The sequence below is a fragment of the Meleagris gallopavo genome, chromosome 13, assembly GCF_905368555.1.
Source record: "Meleagris gallopavo chromosome 13, MGAL_WU_HG_1.1, whole genome shotgun sequence".
In the NCBI taxonomy this organism is placed as follows: domain Eukaryota; kingdom Metazoa; phylum Chordata; class Aves; order Galliformes; family Phasianidae; genus Meleagris; species Meleagris gallopavo.
This window is the reverse complement of record NC_139416.1, coordinates 250382-267901: the sequence shown is the minus strand read 5'-3', so window position 1 is coordinate 267901 and position 17520 is coordinate 250382. Positions and strand designations below refer to the sequence as shown.

General features: G+C 46.8%; 1 protein-coding gene across 2 annotated transcripts; it reads left to right on the top strand.

Moving 5' to 3' along the window:
- The first annotated feature begins 23 nt into the window (after positions 1 to 23).
- On the top strand, positions 24 to 17461 carry HSF4 (heat shock transcription factor 4). 2 transcript variants are annotated; one of them, XM_003209638.5, is made up of 13 exons: positions 24 to 616; positions 2870 to 2978; positions 3756 to 3883; positions 4772 to 4896; positions 6386 to 6461; positions 7931 to 7995; positions 9060 to 9159; positions 9444 to 9568; positions 11105 to 11329; positions 12023 to 12128; positions 12416 to 12481; positions 13520 to 13607; positions 14762 to 17461. In XM_003209638.5, the coding sequence occupies exons 1-13, from the start codon at positions 494 to 496 to the stop codon at positions 14956 to 14958; spliced, it is 1533 nt and encodes a 510-aa protein (XP_003209686.1). In that variant the 5' UTR covers positions 24 to 493; the 3' UTR covers positions 14959 to 17461. The 2 variants fall into 2 exon arrangements, with proteins under 2 accessions (XP_003209686.1, XP_019475352.1); XM_019619807.3 differs by lacking the exon at positions 12416 to 12481.
- The last annotated feature ends 59 nt before the right edge of the window (positions 17462 to 17520 follow it).

The following is a 17520-nucleotide window of genomic DNA, read 5'->3' as shown; positions in this document are numbered from 1 at the left end:
TTCAAAACCTTGCTGAAGACATGCAGTTCTGGGCTCTTGGCCAGCCTGTGCTCACCTCCACTGGCCAGCTTTTGGGGCAAGAGAATTTCAAAATAACAACTACGTGAGTGTTCAGACAAAGGCAGTGCAGCAGCGCTGGGGTGTCCCGCAGGCTCCCAGTGGGAGGATTCAGCCCGCAGCCTTGCTGACCTCCCAGTGCAAGGTGCACAGCACATGTTCCCTCTGCATGACACTGCGTATTTATTCACAGCTCTGCGAGATCGGCTGCGGTGCATTTTCATTCTGTGCATTGTTCTCTGGGGCTGGTGATGCCATTGCATTGTGCTGAGTTTTTACGAGGGAGAGCAGCACTGCTGATGTGACTCCCAGGAGCCTACTTTCTACTGGCCCGGGATAAAATTTAGTGGTTCATTCTCTGTCGGACACACACGCGTGCAGGGAGTCTGGCATGCTGACAGCGATGGGGTCGGTGTAGCTGGGACACTGGAAAGCTATGCAGGATTCACCCGGCTCCCTGGTGATGGATGGCTACTCCAGCAATGTGCCAGCCTTCCTAACCAAGCTCTGGACGCTGGTGGAAGATCCTGAAACAAACCACCTCATCTGCTGGAGTACGGTACGTGCAGCCAATGCTGGGTTTCACTTCGAGTGCTTTAAGGGGTGTCTTAAAACCAAATCCTCTAAAAAATCCAGACTCTTTAGGAGAGAAAAGTTTTTCACCTTGCTTCAGTTCCCCAAAGTTTTCTGGAAAAGGTGCAAAGCTATTAAAGGATTTCAGTGATGACTGGCTGATTTCACAAGCATCTCTTGACAGCCTTTCCCCAGTGCCGTGGTAGCAGGCAGCAGGTTGCCATAAGGAGCCCTTGGACCACAAGCTGAAACACAAATGGATCTCAAATGGGCACTTTAAATTGCCCAGCCTTTTGGAAGAACTGCACTCACCTTTTCAGCTAATTCATGTGATGGCTGTGGTGATGTGTGTATATTTGTCTGTACCACTCCTCTAGTGATAGATTGCTTTGGTTTGGCTTCTTATTTATCTCAGGGGCTTTAATTTACTTAAGTGCAATCAGTGGATAAAAACGATTCATCAAACCGCATTGTGCTTTTGACCTGAGTAAGGCTTGCTGCAAATGGTGCTGTGATTTGTCTCCAGCGGGGATCTATCAGATCAGTTGTGTGCATGAACATGGCCTCTGAAAGAAGGCATCTATTACAAAAGCAGATTTAAAGGGAGGGGAGAAAAGCCTGAAGCAGTATTTCTGCCATGTGTTTGTGTCCAGTACAGCTTTCATTCAAAACCTGAGATGGAATTTAAGCTGTGTTGTTATTCAGGGCTTTCTGAAGTTGGCAGTACATGGCCACACCACTTGTGTTTTAAATAAGGTCTTTTGAACTAAATATTAGCATGTATAAGCAGTCCCCTCTGTGTTACATGTGCAGTATTCCCGATGTCGGTTTCAGGTCAGCTGTTATTTTGGACCTTCCATCACCATGCTCTGCTTTCCTGCAGCCAGACAGCTGTCTTCTTGGGTAAGGCTTCTAGATCAGAGAATCACAGAATCAATTTAAGGTTGGAAAAGATCTCTAAGATCATCTGCAGTTATCTGAAATTCCCATGTTGCATCCTTTTCCCTGTCAGTGCTGTTAGAGCTGAGAGGCTGTGGGCTTTGCTAAGATTTCTGGACGTAGTCAGAGCTGTTGATAAATAGGACCCATAAGGAGTGATTGAATAAACTGTCACATGGCGGAGAGTCTCTGCCCTGTGGGTCTGTCAAAACCAGTTGGGACAACCATCTGCCAAGACTGATGGGCAGATTGTTAGTGAATCTCCTAAGCACTTGGCCAGTTTTGGTTCTGCTCTGCGCGGCAATGATCAATAGGAAGGACCCTGGTGATGGTCAGAGGGCACTGTTGAGGCAAGAAGCAAGGTTGTGTGTTGTGAACATGCAGGGTTAATTGCTAGAGCAGGCAGAAGAGCCTGAACACAGCAGGAATTGGCAGCATGTGCCAATGGGGAATGTAGTGGGTAGTGGGTGCATGGTGAGACCCAGGTGAAAATACATTGCCAGGCACCTTCTGTGCCCTAAGAAAGTGATGTGGATTTGTGTTTGCAGAACGCTTCAGGGCAGCTGCAGCACGGTGTGTCCGCCAGGTAGGAGGCCAGCAGGGAAGGCTGCGGTGTGTCTGTCTGTCATTGATCCCAGCCTGGTTTGCTTTGTTTTGCAGTCTCAAATCCTGGTGATGCATCCTCAGAAACAGTGCTTTTAGCCAGTTAAAATGCATGTTGTCAGCCTGAACTGTTAAAGCATAACTGCTAAAACCTGATGCCACATTCAGCCATGCTTGTGGCTGCCCTTGTGACTGTGTGCTTTCAAAAATAACCCAGAGAAGGCATGTAGAGCTTCTTCGTCAGAGCAGTATCCCCAAGGACTTCACACTTTGCTGTGTTCTTGTGCCATGTCTCCAGGCAGTGCTCCCTCCAGGGCCACTGTGCTCTGGAGCAGACGGTTCACAGACAGACCTGTGTCAGCACCTTCATTGACTGTAATGGTAATTTCCACTTTCCAATACCTTCTCCAGACACCAGTCTTTCTGTGAGGTCCACACAAGAAAGGGCAGCAATCCTGAGCTATGAGCACTTGGGATGTAAAAGCCTGTAGATTTTTTCTCACACCTGAGGCTCTGAAAAAGCCGTCAAAAAGGATCAAAAATGCATCTGTGCCAGAACTGAAAGGGGAACATCATTCACTGAAAGTTGTTGTCACTCTTTGCAGCTTCAAGGTGACAGAGAGGACCTGAAGGAACCACCTCCTCCTGTCCTCCTCCTGCAGTCTTCTGACTGCCTCTGTCCTTATTGCCTTTGCAGAATGGCACCAGCTTCCATGTGTTTGACCAAGGACGTTTTGCCAAAGAGGTGCTGCCCAAGTATTTCAAACACAACAACATGGCCAGTTTCGTCCGGCAGCTGAATATGTGTAAGTTCAATGCGCATGGGTCTCATGGGATATGGGGAGAGCAAGAGAAAGCAAGGCTGGGATGGGAAGCATGGAAGGGAATTGTAGATAGAAACATTGGGAGCCCACGTATACACATTACTGTGACATTATTGATTTCACCTAAGAGGACATTCCTCTTAGACACCAGGGAAGTGAAATTCTTGTATAGAAGATCTATAGATTCTTCCGTAGATTCTAGCATGACATTTCTGTTAGATAAGCTGTGGCTAAGAAATTTCAGCTACCAGGTTCTCTGCTTTCCTTGATTGGTTTAATTGCCATGGGGGGGTTTTTCTGGCAGCTCAGTACTGTGAAAGCTCCCTCAGAAACACCTTCCTTTGAGTGTGGTGTGCCCTCAGCTTGTCTTTTCACAGCCATATTGCACAGCTAAGGTCAGACAGCATTTTACCCAGCAAACTATGCTAACTGGACACACTTCACCATTCAGCGGAGGTTTGCACGTAGCTGTTAGCAACACCTAGACCATGCTTGTATGACATACGCGTCTTCTATGATAGTTTTCTGAAGTGTTACTTTCTTTCAGTCACTACTTCATAAGTTCCTCAGTAAAGTTTTCCCTTTGCAATTTAAGCATACTGTTGTGAATACGATGCCAATCTTGAGGAAGGGTAGTGTGATGTAGAAACCATTGTAGAACTTCAAAGAGGTATCCAACGTAGATTTCCCTCACTTCTGGTGGAGGCCAGGAGGAGAGCATGGGCCCACTGACTCTTCACCCACACCCTTTCCACGCAGATGGCTTCAGAAAGGTGGTGAACATTGAGCAGGGGGGACTGGTCAAGCCGGAGCGGGATGACACTGAGTTCCAGCACCTCTGCTTCCTGCAGGGCCATGAGCACCTCCTGGAGCACATCAAGAGGAAGGTGAGGGGCACTGGGCTGGAGGCTCTGTGACTGAGACGTGTTCATTGCGTGGATTCTGCCACAGCTGCTTTCCTCTCTTGACAGTTCTCCAAAGGCAGATTTGTTTTTTTGGAACACAGACTGGCATGCTGTGGACTGCTTGGCGTAACTCAAACATCACCTTGCAATGTGGTTTCTAGCCTGGGTTGTACTGTGACAAGGGTCTTGTGAGCACAGGGCTTGGCTGTCACCAGCTGTTGGTTTGTTTTGCTCCGTTGCCCAGTGCCACAGATCTTTGTGCTGTGCAGCCAGGCTTGCTTCAGTCCGTTCTGTCATTTTGAATCATCGTCTCTTTTTCTAGATCAATATGACACATCTCTTCCTGGATCCCCCAGCACTCCCCTCCTATTGCTTTAGAAGTAATAACCTACTCCTGCCACCTGTTTACTGTCTTTTAGCTTGTTCTTAGCCTCCAAGAAGGGCTAATTAGCCTATTAACTTCAGAAAGTAACTACAACAAAAACAGCCTTGAAATCCAAGTGTAATGTATCAGTTCAAAACAGTTACAGTTACATAAAATTGAAGCAATTAATCAAATGACCTAGTTCAGCGCATTCCTCTTCCTCAAAGTACCTTTTTTTCCAAGTTGATTTGAAGTACATCCCTGGTGGACAATATCCTACTGCCAACCACCCTCTGTATGGAAGCACTTTTCCTGCTCTTTTGCTGCATTTTATCTCATTGGCCCTTGCAGTAATACCCAGACTCTTGTGAACACGTTGCTTCCCCATGTATGCCAGCATACCAGTCTGGCTTTGGGAGTCCTGCCCCTGAGCCACAGCCATTGCTCTATCTGTCCACAGCCCTTCTAGTGCTGGTGAAGTCCACTTCTGCCTTTTTCTTCCTTAGGTGTCAGTAGTAAAAAGTGAGGAGACCAAGATGCGCCAGGAGGACCTCAGCAGGTTGCTATATGAGGTACAGATCCTGAGAAGTCAGCAGGAGAACATGGAGTGCCAAATGCAGGATATGAAGCAGTGAGTTGAACACTACTTGGGCTGCTCCTTTGGAGGCATTTGCTTCTTGAGAAATGGTCTTGGGGAATGCTTGAAAGGAGGAGCCTAGCACAGCTGCCTCCAATGGAGCACATACTGAGCAAAAAATCTTCTCTTTGCTTAAATATCCTAACTTTGAAAAAATGAGTTTGTGTTATCTATGTATCTTCTTAGCAATACGTATGAACAGAGCAAATGCTGGTGCAGGAATGTTACCGTCAGAGTGCTGCATGAAGACCTGCTGCATCTGAACAGCTGACCTCTGTTTTGGTCAGAGGGACTGGATCTGCTGAGATGATAACTTGTGGATTTCTGTGCAGAGCTCCCAGTGAGCTACAGCATGCAAACTAATCCTTAGTCTCTCTGTCTTCTATGACAGGTAGACATTATCTCTTCATCCATATTTTCCCTTTACAGATGAGATAAGCACAGAGGAAGCCACACAGGAAGGAAGAGTATTGGAGACTGACACAACTGTGTTTCCTCCAGATAGAAGTGAAGGCAGAGAGAGATATGTGACACAATGTCAAACCTAGGAGGGTCTTTGGCAGAAATGCAGTGGTACCACATCCAATATTTAAAGTCAGAAATCTATCACTGTTATCCTCCACATCCAATACATATGACCAGCCAAAAGAATGTAAGGACACAAAAGCAGCTGTAGCATTTACATCTCTGGGCCCCTCTCTCTGTTGCGTAAGAGCAAGAAAGGTATATGCTGCACTTCTTCCATGTGGTCACCTGACCTCCCAGCCACCTGAATGCGATAACTCATCCTTTAATCCTTACTCAATTTATAATGCTTCCCACACTTAGCATGTGTGTGAAATCACGCTATGAAATCCAGGTACAGTAGAAATAAAAGAAGTTTTCCTCTAGGCTTGTTTCTTAATTTTTAAGGAATTCCATTAGGGATTCCTGCTGTACAAGCTACTATATAGGGGTAGCTACTTTGCTATTTCAAACCACACACCTTATCTTCCCAGCTATAGCATCAGTCCACATTAGGAAGACTATTACCACCCAAAGGATGTATAATGAAAGTATTTATAAATTGTACCTATATGATAGGTTTTGCTGGTCTGATGGTTTTTCTTGCATTCATACACTTGAGATAAATTTGCTGGTGAAGCCATTTGCAGCACAGAACTGGCAGGGATTCAGAGTTTGGCCCAAAAATTTCACAAAGGAACCCAAACAAACGTGCCCTCCTACTATCCTCCCATGCATATGGTGGCTTCTCTTTACTTGCTTCCCTTGCAAAATTTGGAGGACCAAATTTTGGTCTGTAGTTCTGAAATTGAGGAAAAACAAGGAAAAGAATCATGTCTGTGGCTGGGACACCTGCAAATACCAAAATCTGCAGTGACCCAAAGTGAGACTTTGCTGAGCTGAGTGCTGTGCATCGTGGCAGCACCATGGACTGTTGGGATGTTTCTGTGCTCACAGGACATTTCTGTTTTACTTTCAGGCAGAATGAAGTCCTTTGGAGGGAGGTTGTTTCTCTGCGACAGAACCACTCACAGCAACAGAAGGTGATCAACAAGGTAGTGATCATACAAACCAAAACTCATGTGGACTGCACAGTGTGTGTCCTCCTCTGATTTTTCTTGTACCATCATCTTCTCCACACTGATACCACAGTATGTGTGTTTTCCTATCTTTCTAATTGCATGATGTTCCTACGTGTCCCGTGGGCAATGGTCATTAACAATGCATGGAGCAACTTTTGCTCAAAGATTTTCATTTCACTGCCAGGCCATGCTGTGATGTTAGAAGTCACTCTTTCATTCAAGTCTTGAGCAGGAGAACACAGCCCTCACTGACTGCCCCGTGTGACTCTCTTTGTTCTGGTGGTTTTGGCACTGACTGCTCTGTACAATACCATCCTTGTTCTGGTAGTCTTGATGCCGTCAGGCTTCTCAAGCCTTTCCTGCTAGCACTGAAGCTGCAGCAGCAGAACTGGCTAGCCCTTTCCTCAGTGGTCACCTTCAACATTTTGACAATTTAAAGGAGCTATCTCCCTTAAACTCTAGTGTGATCTGCTCGGAAGGGGCCTCTCCAGTGGTTCCAATATGGTGCTGACGTGACTGTGCATGTCACATTTCTCAGTGCCCCCAGAGCCACATTCTAACCCTCACGTGGCATCAGTCATAAGATTAAATGGAAATGTCGAGGCTGACCATCCTTCCTCCAGCTCTGAGGCCAGACCAGCCACTCTGCTTGCTGTAGAGGCATTTATGCAACTTTGTTTTGTTACATTTAGCAGTGAGTAAGAGGCAGCTGTGGTATATCATAATAATGCTCTCTTTGTTAGGAGGTCAAAGCAGAGCTTTAGCTTGAGCTGACCTGGGAAAATGTTGCTAACTGATTCCTCTCCAAAGCCATCCTGCATCGTACTTGTTGTCAGTTCTATCAGCACTGAACTTCACAGAGCTGAAACTCTCAACCAAAAGGGCAGAGACCTCCTTCCAGGGTCCAGGATGTCCTCTGGGAGGTTTCTTTTTTCCCTCGCAAAGACCTTATTAGATTTCATGGAGGGCTTTGAAGAAGCCAAGTCTCACTCCAGGCCTAGGAATCACACAATCATTAAGGTTGGAAAAGACCTCTCAGATCATCTAATCCAACCATCCACCTAGTACCAGTATTGTCCACTGCCCATGTCCTTCAGTGCCACATCTCCATGGTTCTTGACCACCTCTGGGGATGATGACTCCCCCCAAACCTAGGCAGCCTGATCCATTGTTTGCTTGTGTACTTCCACATGCATGGATCAGGCTCCCAGAGTTCTGCATGCATTGGCATGAGAGCTCTGAGCACGTGCAACCTGTTGCCTTCGTGCATAGTGGACTAACGTCCCAGAGTCCTGTTTCAGGCTTCCTCCTGCAATTTGATTCCCGTATTTCATGGCTGCTCCCAGCTTTGGAGTGGTGTCAGGAGGGAGGGATGTGTGAGTTGGGAGTGAGGAGTGCTGAATCACTGCTGATTAACACTGGACTGTGATCTCTCCTGACAGCTGATTCAGTTTCTGTTTGGCCAGCTCCAATCAAGCCCTGGCGGCACTGGGATAAAGAGGAAGCTGTAAGTACCCTGGTGTGGGGCGTGCACATAATGCTGCCCCCTTGCTAAAAGCACAAGCTCAGCTCGCGCAGGCGGGCGGTCACCGGACCAGGCACCATGGTGATGGGGAATGAATGGGCTGAACTGCTGAGTCAGACCTGCTGACATGCCTCGTTCAGTGACCTGTAGAGAAGCACTGTGTCAGCTTATGACCTCTGTTTGGGAAAAATGGGTGGGAGAAGAAAGGGCAGGGCCCCCGTGCTGGTCGTATGGGCAACCATTTTCCCACTTGTTAATGGAAGCAGGGCTGGGCAGTTGTCATAAACCACTGCTGCAAAAAAAAAGCAAATCATTAGTGAGACTGTGCTGAAAGGGGCAGAAGAGCACAGAATGATTGGCACAGCAAATGTGTTGGCCTCTTTACAAAGAGGGATACCACTGATATAAGCCGGCTGCAGTTTGCACAGCGCTGTGCTTCTGCTTCCTTGGAAACACTAAGGTGTGTCTCCAAGGCACCTCAGTGCAATGTACTTGCTGGTAGCACTGTGAATACCTGTGCAAAAGGCTGCAGAACAGAAGTCCAGAATAGAAAAATGTATAATGTTGCTGAGGCATAAGGCTTTCCTCACTGCAAGTTACAGAAATCTATTAAGCTTGTAAATCATTTCAAAATTATTTGTGCAAAGAGGGGTCCGGGGACTCTGCGGGGGTGTATCCTAAGCTTCAGGTTTGCATCCTCTGCAGCCAGCTCTGACTGTAGGGACAGGTATTGCTATTGTTTCTTCCTTTTGTGAGAAACAAGTTGTGCTCTGTATATTTCACTCTCCTCTTTCAAGTAAGATCTGTAAGACCCAGATCTTCTTTTCTCTGCATGGCTGCTAAAGGCCCTTTTTAATGGTGATATCCTCTGAGACCACTGCTCCCCTTCCTGCTCTGTAACACTGAACTGAGGCATACATTACAGTTGAGGAAATAAAGGGCAGCCGGGAAACCAACCCTTGGCTGAAAGCTGTTGCTTGTGTGAGCAGCCAGGGACCGGCCGGTTGGTACATACTGGGATAACAAACCTCTTGTTTCTCTTCCAGGCCTCTGATGCTTGACAATGGGTTATCAGCTCCACAGGTGTCCAAGTTCAGCCGGCATTTGTCTGCAGACGTCCTCCATGATGCCTATTTCATACAGTCGGTGGGTGTACTTTGGGGGTTTCTTTGGCCATGCAGGGAGGAATGTCTGAAGCAATAGTATGGTTGCTAGAGTAAGGAGCTTGGCAAAAATGTGGCAGTGAAGAAGAGGTTTACAAAGCAGAGTGGCATTCATTAGCTCCTTGCTTGGGCAGGAGTTCTGGAAGATGGAGCTGGATGAAACCAGCAAGCTGCCTTTCCCCTTCTTGGGCCCATGGAGAACCAGCTGACTGACTTCTGCTCTTTACTGCCTCAGAGAAATCTGTTTTCCTTTTGCTTTCCCCTTAGCCATCGACAGAACCCGCCTCCTGTTTGCATAGCCCTGCGATGGCTGCAGGACCCATCATATCCGACGTTACTGAAGCATCACCATCCAGCGTAATAAATACGCAGTCCCCTCCTGATAATGACAGGTAAACGTATTTGTGTGTAAAACCAAAGAGAATGGGGCATACTGGGGCTTGTTGAAAAAGTTTCCTCTTAGCTTTGACAAGGAAGAAACTGAATCAAACTGTACATCTTTCTGCTAATGAGAACAGAAGGGTTGCATCATGACTTCCGATGTTTGACATCTTTTCTGTGAAGAGGTCCCAGCGACTTAAGAATTGAATGCAGGGGCATTTTAGTGCTTATCTCTTCCTGCCGCAGACGTGCAGTGTATTTGGGGTGGTATCAGAACAGCTACACAACGATGTCAGTGGAAACTGTGCAGATTGGTGAGTCGTGGAAACAGTTTCTCAGGCTTATAGGCAAGAAACTGACCCTAGGAAGTGCCTGTAAATCCACCTGATAATTGAGAACATCCCCATTAAAGTAGCTAGAAGCATTTAACTAGCTCCAGATAAAAAACTGTGTGCTGAAAGGCCTTTCTGAAGCAGAAGGATCTCAGCTAATTTCTGAGTGCCATCTGGTGGCCTCTGACCGCGCTGTGTCTGTGCGGCTCCTCAGGAGTGTGACGCTGCAGCAGCAACGTGAGCTTCTAACACAAGAAGAAAAGATGATCTAAAAACAAATGCTAGGGAAGGCTGTGTAGTGTCACATACCATCCCATGTGTGGGACGTGTTCATGCACTGTCTTGCGGTGGAGCTGGTCTGTCAGGGATGTAAAATAATACAGTTTGGTGTGGCTTCACATGCCCTGTGCCTGTTGGTCCGTGTGCCATTGGCTGCAGCTGCGCAGCTTCACGGGGAGCTGGATAGTTTTCTGTCAGTGGCACAGAGTAAGTTTTGATGTGGGAAGTTATAATGTTTGAGCCTCCAGTGTCATATGTCTGGTAGGAATAGCATGGAGTGCTCCCACTGCAAAAAGACAAACATCTGCTTCCAAACAAGAAACCGTCTGACTGGGGCTGTCAGACCCCAATAGCTTCTGTTCCAAATCCTGACGGGCCACAAGGTCCTGGCCTGTGTCACTGAGATTTCTGGGTAGCTCACTGGTCCGATGCTGGCTCCAGAAGGTGAGGTCTCACTGATCGCATTGCTATTTCCAGGGTGGAGACTTCTCCTTATCTGTAGTCCCTCTCTTGCTAGTGCCTGCTTACCTGTATCGAGTCCAGTACTCATCTGAAAAGTGATGAACGTGTGAAAGTGTGCTTTCTGTATTTGCAAGACAATTTACTGGGGTAAATTCATTATAACCACAACTGATGTAGTGACTGAAGACATTTCAGCTGAGCGTGTTTCTGATTATAGAATCACAGAATCATAGAATCACCAAGGCTGGAAAAAACCTTCAAGATCATCCAGTCCATCTGTCCACTTCCCAACAATATTTCTCACTAAACCATGTCCCTCAGTACAACATCTCAACATTTCTTGAACACCTCCAGGGATGGTGACTCCATCACCACCCTTCACTGCATAGCACTTCCCAGATATTAGCAGCTCCTGCTGCCCTTCCCAGTGACGTGGAGCAGTGTGTGTGGAGCTAAGTGTTGTCTCTGCCATAGGGAGAAGTGCCTCATGCTGATCAAGGAGGAGCCAGCAAGCCCCGGGGTGAAGGCCTCTGCTGAACCCGACATCCCACTGTCTGGCTGCCGGGCCTGCCCTGAGCCCCCTGTGCTTCCAGTTGCCATGGTGCAGTCTGTCCTGGAGGGCAAAGGGAGCTGTGGAGTGGCCCCCCCAGGAACCTCACAGCCTCCTGAGAGGAGAGGCAGGAGAGCACTGCTGGACAGGTGAGGAGAGCTGCAACCCCTGTGTGTTCCACAGATCTTCCCATTACTGGAGGAAAGTGAGGCTGACTTTAATCACCCCGTGCAGCTGGTGAGCTCTGTCCTGCACCCAGGAGAGTTCTCTCACTTGTTGGCTGTCATGCCTGTCCCCTTCATGCTCTGTTTGGGCATATTTCTGGGATTAATGCAGCTGAAATTATATGAATTGAGGGTGACAGTGGGCTCTTGGACCTCTGAGATCCCAAAGTCCAACCCCAGCCTACCCCCACCATGCTCACTAGCCATGTTCCATGGCTCAGTTCAGCTGGCTGCCAGTTCACACCCCCAGATCCTTTCCCTCTGTGTAGTTTTCCAGCTGCTCTGCCCCAGCCCTATCGCAGTGCATGGGGATGTTGTGACCAAAATGCAGAACCCACCACTTGGTCCTGTTGAACCTCATCCAATTGGCTCAACCAATTCCTTCCTCCCAACTAGATGTCATCTGCAAACTTACCAAGGGTGCACTCCATCCCTTTGTCCAGATCATCAGTAAAGATATTGAACGGGGCCAGCCCCAGCACCAAACCCTGGGGAACACTACTCATGATTGATTGCTGGCTGTATTGAACTCCATTAAAAGATATGAAGGCCACTTAGCTCTGCTTTGTATCCATGCAAGCCTTATCTATGGCAATGTTTTCCCTCATCTTTCCTCAGAACAGATATTTCAGACCCACTGGAGGGCCCGGACTGGAGCCTGGAGGGGCTGCAGCTGCTGCTGAGGAGCCAGCAGTATGGCCTGGAGTCTGCAGGCCTCCTGGATGTGAGTGCAGCCCTGGGCTGTAGGGAGGGACCTAGTGGGGCTGTGGGATGGGTGGGGCTGTGGTGCTTGTTCTCAAGTAGCCCTCTGCCACTGGCTCTGCTGGTTTCTGTTTCCTACGTCTTGCTAGGAGGTGTCTTCCTGTTACTGACACACTTTCCTCTGTTGGTGCAACTGAGTGAGAATTAATCATAGAACTGAACCTTAGATCACAACTCCTTTCTCCAGTTGCCCAATTTCTGCAAAATTGCCGTGAGTTCCATGCCCTCGTGGTATGTTTTTCCAAACAGGTCTTCAATCCCAACTTACCAATGAGTGAGTGCAATTTGGCTGAAATGGAAGCCGGTCTGTCCCCGGTAAGAGATGGGTTTCTGAGATAACACCAATGTAAACGTGTGGCAGAATTTCCTGTAAGCAGAGCTCGGACCCAGCTAAGGAAATGCTATGCTGTAGCCAGAGCAGAGAGTGTGGTAATGCACACACATGGAAGAAATGAGGAGAAATCCAGTTTGGTGTTATTTGTTGGGAATTGATGTCAATGCAGACATTCCTAAAGTGAATATGGTGATTAAATAAAAAGTGAAGGAGATGTGAGGTTCCCAACTATTTTTCTGCCCTCCATGACTGGGGGTGGTTTCTCAGAGCCCTGCCTGCCAGTCAGGTAGGATAAAGATTGAGTGTTTCTGCCATGTCTACAGACATGCAAAGTATGATCTGTTCTAATGAAGTGCCAGAAGTCTCTAAACCTTCTTCATGATATCACTTGCCTTTGTAGGTTTGGGTTTATTAATTGGGAATTTACTAGGTAATCCCATTTCCTGAGGGCCTCTGCACAGACAGGTAGTATTTCCAAGTCCTACAGCAAGGGGAGGCCTCTTAAAATGGATTGCTGAGAAGAAGCCGCAGTACTCAGTGCTTCACTCCTCATGTCCACTGAATTTTGCAGCACCTAACGATGCAGCTCACCCTCAGCCTTGTGAGTCCTGCAGAAAACTATGAGCATACCAAAACTGTGAGTTACGTCTGCAGCACGTTGCACCTAGAAGCATAGTACTGAACAGCTGAAAGCTGGTTTTACGTAAAGATAACCACGAACAAATGGAAAGAAAAACACTTTCTGTATTTGTTGCTGGCTGTAGAGGATGGTGGGTTTGCTTGGTGCAGCCACAGCAGCTCCAGCCTGGCCTCCTCGTATGATGTGAGCTTCAGTGCGAGTGGGGGATTGCATCTCTATCAGCAGTTGAGTTTAGAAGCAACATGGGGAGCACAGCACACATTGCTGGTGGATGGTACACAGAATCAGCAAAACACTGATTCTCAGAAGTGGCCTGATTCTAACAAGCTGCCCTGTCTTTGTATAACTGTACATCGTAGTTTTGTATTTTTGCATCAAGATGCAGCGGCTCACAGTGGATCTGGAGAAGAATGCAACTGAGCTGAACTCAAAAGTGTTCAACCCATCGTTCAGCAGTGCCTGCCCAGGTAGGAGCACTGGCAACTCTTGCAGACTTGGGGATGGGGTTGTAATTAAGGTGTTCTCACATCAGCAGCTGGATGCAGAGCCCAGCACTAATCATTTGCCACCCAGAGGTTCGTTTCACTTTCATGATTGCCATCAGCAACAACTACTAAGTTATTACTGAGAAGAGACAAAAATATGGGAAATAAAATGAGATTAAATGTAACCAAATGACCTCTGTTCCTGCTTGGGTCTACATCAAACCTGCATTAATTCTGTTTTCTCTGCCAGTTCCTTACCACCTAGGAGCAATGTGGCAATCTAAGTGAACTGTCGGGGTGAAAAGAGCTGCATGGGCCCTGTGTTTCCTCTGGCTTCTGCTCCAGGGATGATCCCATAGCTGCCAGCAGCATCTCTCTTTTCCACCAGACTTTTTTTTTTTACCACTCTTCAAGGGAAATATTCAGCTGAACATCCCATCCCCCCTTAGTGATTCTGAAAAAGTGTGTCATTGACTTTTGGTATGAATCCAGAAATGTTTTCTTGGCCATGGAATAGTGATATGTTATGATATTCATGTGTATTTGTCTGGGTTAGATCTGAAAGAAAGTTCTGTTAGCTTTGTTCAGGTGCCATTGCCACCTGATCCCAACATCTGCAGGGTTTTGATGTGTAGTTCATGGACTTCCAGCCTCCACCTTAAGCTTAGCATCCTACATGAACAACAAAGGTATTAATGCCCAGAAACACTGGAGAGAATTATTCAGCAGGCTGGGGCTGAACAACACAAGGGGAGCATCTCCTGTCTGCAAAGCCTTTCTTGTCCACACGGGGTGTGATGCTGGAATAACAGGGCAATTGGTGGAGGTCTCCTATTGCAAAAGCAAGGAAAGCAGACAGTTCTAGAGTGAAAGAGAAGCGTCTCTTACTCACTTCTCAATGTCTCCTGTAAGGCATCTCAGTATTCAGGCAGGACCCACCTGGAAAGAATTCCACAGATTTTAATGGGCTTTTGACTGAACCCCTAGACTCAAGCATTTCCGAGCACTTTTTGCCTTGATTAAGGTCCTTCCACTCCTAGTGCAGCAGGAATTTGCCCCTTTTTAATGCTACTTTCATAAATGCTGTAATGTGCCTTCCAGGGACTGAGTTTTCTGTTGTCTGTTTGCATTTCTAGGAAAAGATGTCCTTCTTGAAAGCTCCCAGCAATTTCTCACTGACCGGCAGTCAGTCTTTGGAAACGACATCATCAGCTTACATGAAAGTTCATCGCTGTATATTCCATCTGAAAACATGGCTTCCTATCTGTCCTCTGTGCGTGTCCAAGGGGATATCCCCTTAAACCTGAGCTCTTCGACTGATAACAACCAGTGATGTCGCTTCCAAGGCATCATCTCCCTCCCACCCACCCAAGCATCCACAGGTTTGAATGTAAAGAAACAAAAGCGACTCAGAAGCCTACAAGAGAGTTGTTGTGCCCTTTCTTTTTAAGTAGATTGGAATGGTCAATAGCTGTTGCACTGCACACCCTGTCCCTGGCTCTCAGTGTTTGCCCAGGATCATAGTTGTAGAACAAAATGCTGCTTCTGGTGCTTCTTCCTACGTGGAGCGGGAATGTGGTGGGAGCTGTTTTTCTTTTACAAGTGTCAAACTTTTAAGAAAATGGAAGTGAAAAGTAGCTTGAAAGTTCATCAGGGACCTCATAGAACAAAGCAATCCCAACTGGTGTCTGCGGCAACAAACTGTGGGATGATAATAGGGCAGCGCAGGTCAGCAAAGAGATGCATGACCCTTCTGAATGCCATTTTTTCAGTAGAAGATTAGTTTTAAGTGCCAGACCAGTGCTCTAAAAATATTCTTTTATTATCTATTTTCTGGTTTTGATGGGATGTATTTGTGCCTCTCCCCTGTCTTCCCAGAGTAAGCAGGAACATGGAGCTCCCTCAGGGTGTGCTGAAGATAGTTTCCTGAGTGATCCCTCCAAGGAGGTGTCTTTGGCTCCCAGGGGAGCTGCAGGCATCATAAATCCCACAACATCCCATCCTGAGTTGAAAGGGTTGTTGGTTATTTTTCCCCCAGTTTATCTTCTGTAACGTAGAGGCAAGGCACCCCATGCTTTAATTCTTATAATAAGGGATGGAGTCTTCTGCACACACAGTTTTTTATCTTCAAAGAGGACTAGTTTATTCCTGGTTTTTGTGCTGGAGAAATATTTCATGTCCAGTCCGGTGGTATTTCTCCTTGGCCTTAACCTTCTCTATTTCCCCTGGAGATGTGCCTGTAGGTTTGTTAGTGTATGAAATCTGATGAACTGGTTTAATTGATTTGAGCCCCTTTTTAGAAGGACTCTCAGCTTCAGGTACTTTCTCAGTGTCCAACAGAGGCAGAAGAGTTACTCCACCATGTCCCAAAGACTTTTTCTTCTGCCTTTTGTGCATCTGAAACCAGCTCCTACAGGCCCATTTAATCTTCCTCTTTCATGTGGTTTCTGACAACTGAGTTTCTCAACAAAGCAGAGCTTTGTTTTTTATTCTGTAGTTCTAATGAGAACGTATTATTTATCACAATATCCTCTAATTGAGTTGTTTTTCCTTAAGAAAGCTACCCACAAGCAGTGGGACAGACACAGGAAATTCACCTAACTCAGGCCTTCCAAGGGCTTAGACAGGGAGGTGTAAGCCATGCCAACTCTATTTGAAGAACTGCTCTGCCAACTTTCACTACCGTGATGATTCTTGGTACTAAATCGCATTCCTGACCGTCTAGAATGGCCAAGCAGCATCCACCTAAAAATACAGTTGATCAGATGAATGTAGGCTCAAAATGTCCTAAATAAGATGTGCGTATTTTAAATGGGCTTTCCTGTCACAGCCCTTTGCTCCATCCATTTATCAGTGTGTGAGCAGATGGGAACAATTCAGAGACACTCATTTTTGCCAGCTGGCTGCTATGAGGGGTGATCATCACCCTGGAGGCACTTTCTTGGCAGAGTGATGTTGTGAGAACTTTTGAATTAGTTCCACTGTTTGTCTGTTCAGGACTAAGGGAAAAACCTGGCAGCCCCCACTGGCCTGGTATTTAGATGGTGTTCTTAAGAATAGCATGGACAATGTTTCTTTTTTGGCAGATTTGTGCTTAGAGTTCATCTAGATCTTGCCTATTTGGCACTGTACTTTGTCACTTCCAGCAATGGAGATCTGCTGAGTTGCAGTCTGGTTGCTTCCTTTCTCATGGGAAGCTGTGTGCTGTCTCTTCTCACCTGACAGAATATGTTATCCTCGTTCAGGTTTTATGTCTTTCTTTGAACCTCCAGATGCTCAATTCCTTCATGTTAGCACTGAATGTATACAGGTTCAGTAAGGTATCTGAGCACATGCATAACTTCAAACTTCTGAGCAGCTTTTATTTATTTCTATGAAGTCTGTCACATGCCTGAAGTTGGACACGTGCTTGGATGCCTTACTGGAGTGTCCGTTTGTGGTTGAAACACGAACCACCTCAGGAGAACTACTTGCAAGGAGGAGCACCCGAGCTGTGAGGGGCCTGGCCCCACCTCACACTGCAGCACTTCTCTGCGGTACACAGACTGCATGCACTGTGAGCAGCCGCTCCTGAGTGGTTCCTGGGATTTTCTTTAGGCTTTTTGCTCTATTGTCAACATGAGCTTGGATCTTGATAGAGAGAGGGTAACCTCCAGGAAAGGGTTGAGAGCCACTCCTGAAGAAGCAGGCTGGCGTTCCTTGGCTTTTTACATTGTTAAGTTTACTTGAAGATGATGTGCTGAGACTGCGTGTGCTTGGTGTTTTTTTTGCACTATGCTGTACATTTGTAAAGTTTTACAGAAGACGATAATTAAATGTTTCTTTTTTCTCATTTAGTCTTATGCTGGCATTTACTCACAATCTCCCCCTTACTCCTTTACTCATCTCCCCCTTC